The sequence below is a fragment of the Cyprinodon variegatus genome, unplaced genomic scaffold (assembly GCF_000732505.1).
Source record: "Cyprinodon variegatus isolate N-32 unplaced genomic scaffold, C_variegatus-1.0 Scaffold1050, whole genome shotgun sequence".
Lineage (NCBI taxonomy): Eukaryota > Metazoa > Chordata > Actinopteri > Cyprinodontiformes > Cyprinodontidae > Cyprinodon > Cyprinodon variegatus.
The window spans coordinates 222,024-224,330 of NW_015151503.1; the positions used below are offsets into that span (position 1 = coordinate 222,024).

Here is a 2,307-nt window from a genome sequence, read left to right on the forward strand (position 1 = left end):
CTATCTATCTATCTATATAGATATATAGATATATAGATATATAGATATATACACACACAATCATGTTTTTCTTTACTTGTGGGAACTTACCATTGACTTCAATTCACTTCTAACCTATTTCTACAGCCTATCTTTAACCCTTACACTAAACCTAACCATTAAGGTTTCATACCTTACTATATTCAAACATTAGTCCTAAACCTAACCCTAAAACACCATTTGTATCAATGGAGTCAAGGCACTGGTCCCCACTAGAGCATTTGGTCCCCACCATGTGCAATGACTTATGGAAAATGGTCCAGACATCGTAAGAAACACTGAACATACACACACAAACGTCTGTATTTTCTGTCCACATAAAGACTTACATTGACTTTTATTCATTTTAGCAACTGCATTTATGCCTAACCCCGACATTTACGCTAACCATTATCAGTATATTCCTAATCTTAACCGAAGGTTAATTCACATCATACCTCTAAACTGACTCTCAAAGGTTAAAAATGGGGATATGCCACATCAGGACCAGCCTTCTATCCCCATAAGGCCTGTTGGTCCTCAAAAGGTAAGTAATCATACCAAAAATGGTCCTATAATAGGCAACATAAACAAACACACACACACACACACACACACACACACACACACACACACACACACACACACACACACACACACAATGGTCTTTCCATTGACTCCCATTCATTTCTACAGTGTAACCATGACAATTAAACTAAATGTAACCATTACGGGTTCATACTTAACCCTAACCCAAACCTAAACTCAATTCACAGCTTAGTCTTAAATATGACCCAGACCCCAAAACAGCTATTTGTCTGTCTTCTCTGGATCTACTTACTTTTTGTATGTGTTCATCAATGCTCTGGCCCATCTTTAATTTGTCCTTAAGGTAAGTAACCACTGGCATCCTGGGATCACCACCAGTCAATGATAGGAATCCCAGAAGCAAGTCAACAACCTTAAGTGCTTCACACACCTCACTGTAGGAGTCAAGCTCTCTGGACACACTGTTTTGGGTCAGAGTGACAAGTAAATCCTGAATGACAGAAAAATAAAGACATAACCCATCAGTAAACATCTTGGTTATATAACCAAAAATGTATTGCATGTGTTTCATGTGCACATGTAAAAAAGCCATCTGTGTCTGGAAATGATAGTAATTCTCTTTGTTTTAATATCTAGTCATTATAACTTTGAAATGTAAACTTTTACATTCTGTCATGGCTCTTTTTTGCTCCTGAATAAATTTTCCTTCCTGTAATGCAATTTCTTATGCATCTTTTTGCTTCTAAATGCAATTTAAGTTGTGAATACATTTTAATTCCCTAATATACATACTGTTCTCTACTTTTACCTATAGATTTTTAGTGATCCATCAAAAAAGGGACTATCAATCAACAAGGGGCAATTAATTGTTGTATTGCAGGTGATTTACAGAAATGAAAGAGAAATGTTTGACAGGTGTAAAGCTGTTAGGGATGCCCTGTTTAAATGGGGAAAATGTGTCCACTACCAGCAGATGACCCCTATAAAAGAGGAAGAAATAAGTACTTAGCCATGGAGTTGAAGTTAAAATATTTATATATATTATATTAACAATAATAAATATTAGAACTGCAAGGAGTTATGAACGAGTTCCAAGCCAGCAGAGTCAGCACCCTGCATCATCAACACTCTGCGTCCAGTCAACCTAGCACCGCTATAGTCTCTCTTAAGTCCTCCAAGGTAAATCTTTATAACACAGGTTCGATTCCTAAAGGTTTATCCAATAAAATGCATTTTATCTATAGATGATTTTGCAGAGCGTTCCAAAAATCCAAGGGTCTCTTTATAGAATAATTTGATTTCACTGCTCAAATGTGAAACTTTCTCAAGTTTTTTCACATCTCATAATTTCAAGGGGTTACATCTCATAATTTATCTTTTTTCCAACATAAAACTGTAAGCAGTCATTACTGAAATTCAAATTAATGACATGAAGTGAAAAATTTAAAAATATTGTCATAAGACCCTGTCTGTTGGGATCTGGAGCTGTACCACCTTTCTCCAGCAGAGTGCGCTGTGGATCCTCCTGAGCTGAGCCTCCTACACACCTGAGGCGCATCTCGTCATCAGAGGATCCTCCAGTATATAACCTGCCTTCAGACGTTGCCTCAACGCCGCAGTGTTGATCCAGTTTGGTTAGCACCTGAGCCTAGCAAACACCTGAGAATCTTGGTTATCTCTGTTGAGATAAGATTCTAACTCCTCCTTGTTTCTCCTTTCAGGAATCCTGTTTCTCTTGTA

The 2,307-nt window shown here is 37.3% G+C and overlaps 1 protein-coding gene across 1 annotated transcript in view; it reads right to left on the reverse strand.

The window, feature by feature from the left end:
• Positions 1–2,307, reverse strand: part of LOC107101075 (E3 ubiquitin-protein ligase RNF213-like) — a 29,511-nt gene that overhangs the window by 3,276 nt on the left and 23,928 nt on the right. The window contains 1 exon segment of the mRNA XM_015399832.1: positions 860–1,057. Coding sequence (XP_015255318.1) covers positions 860–1,057 — 198 coding nt within the window.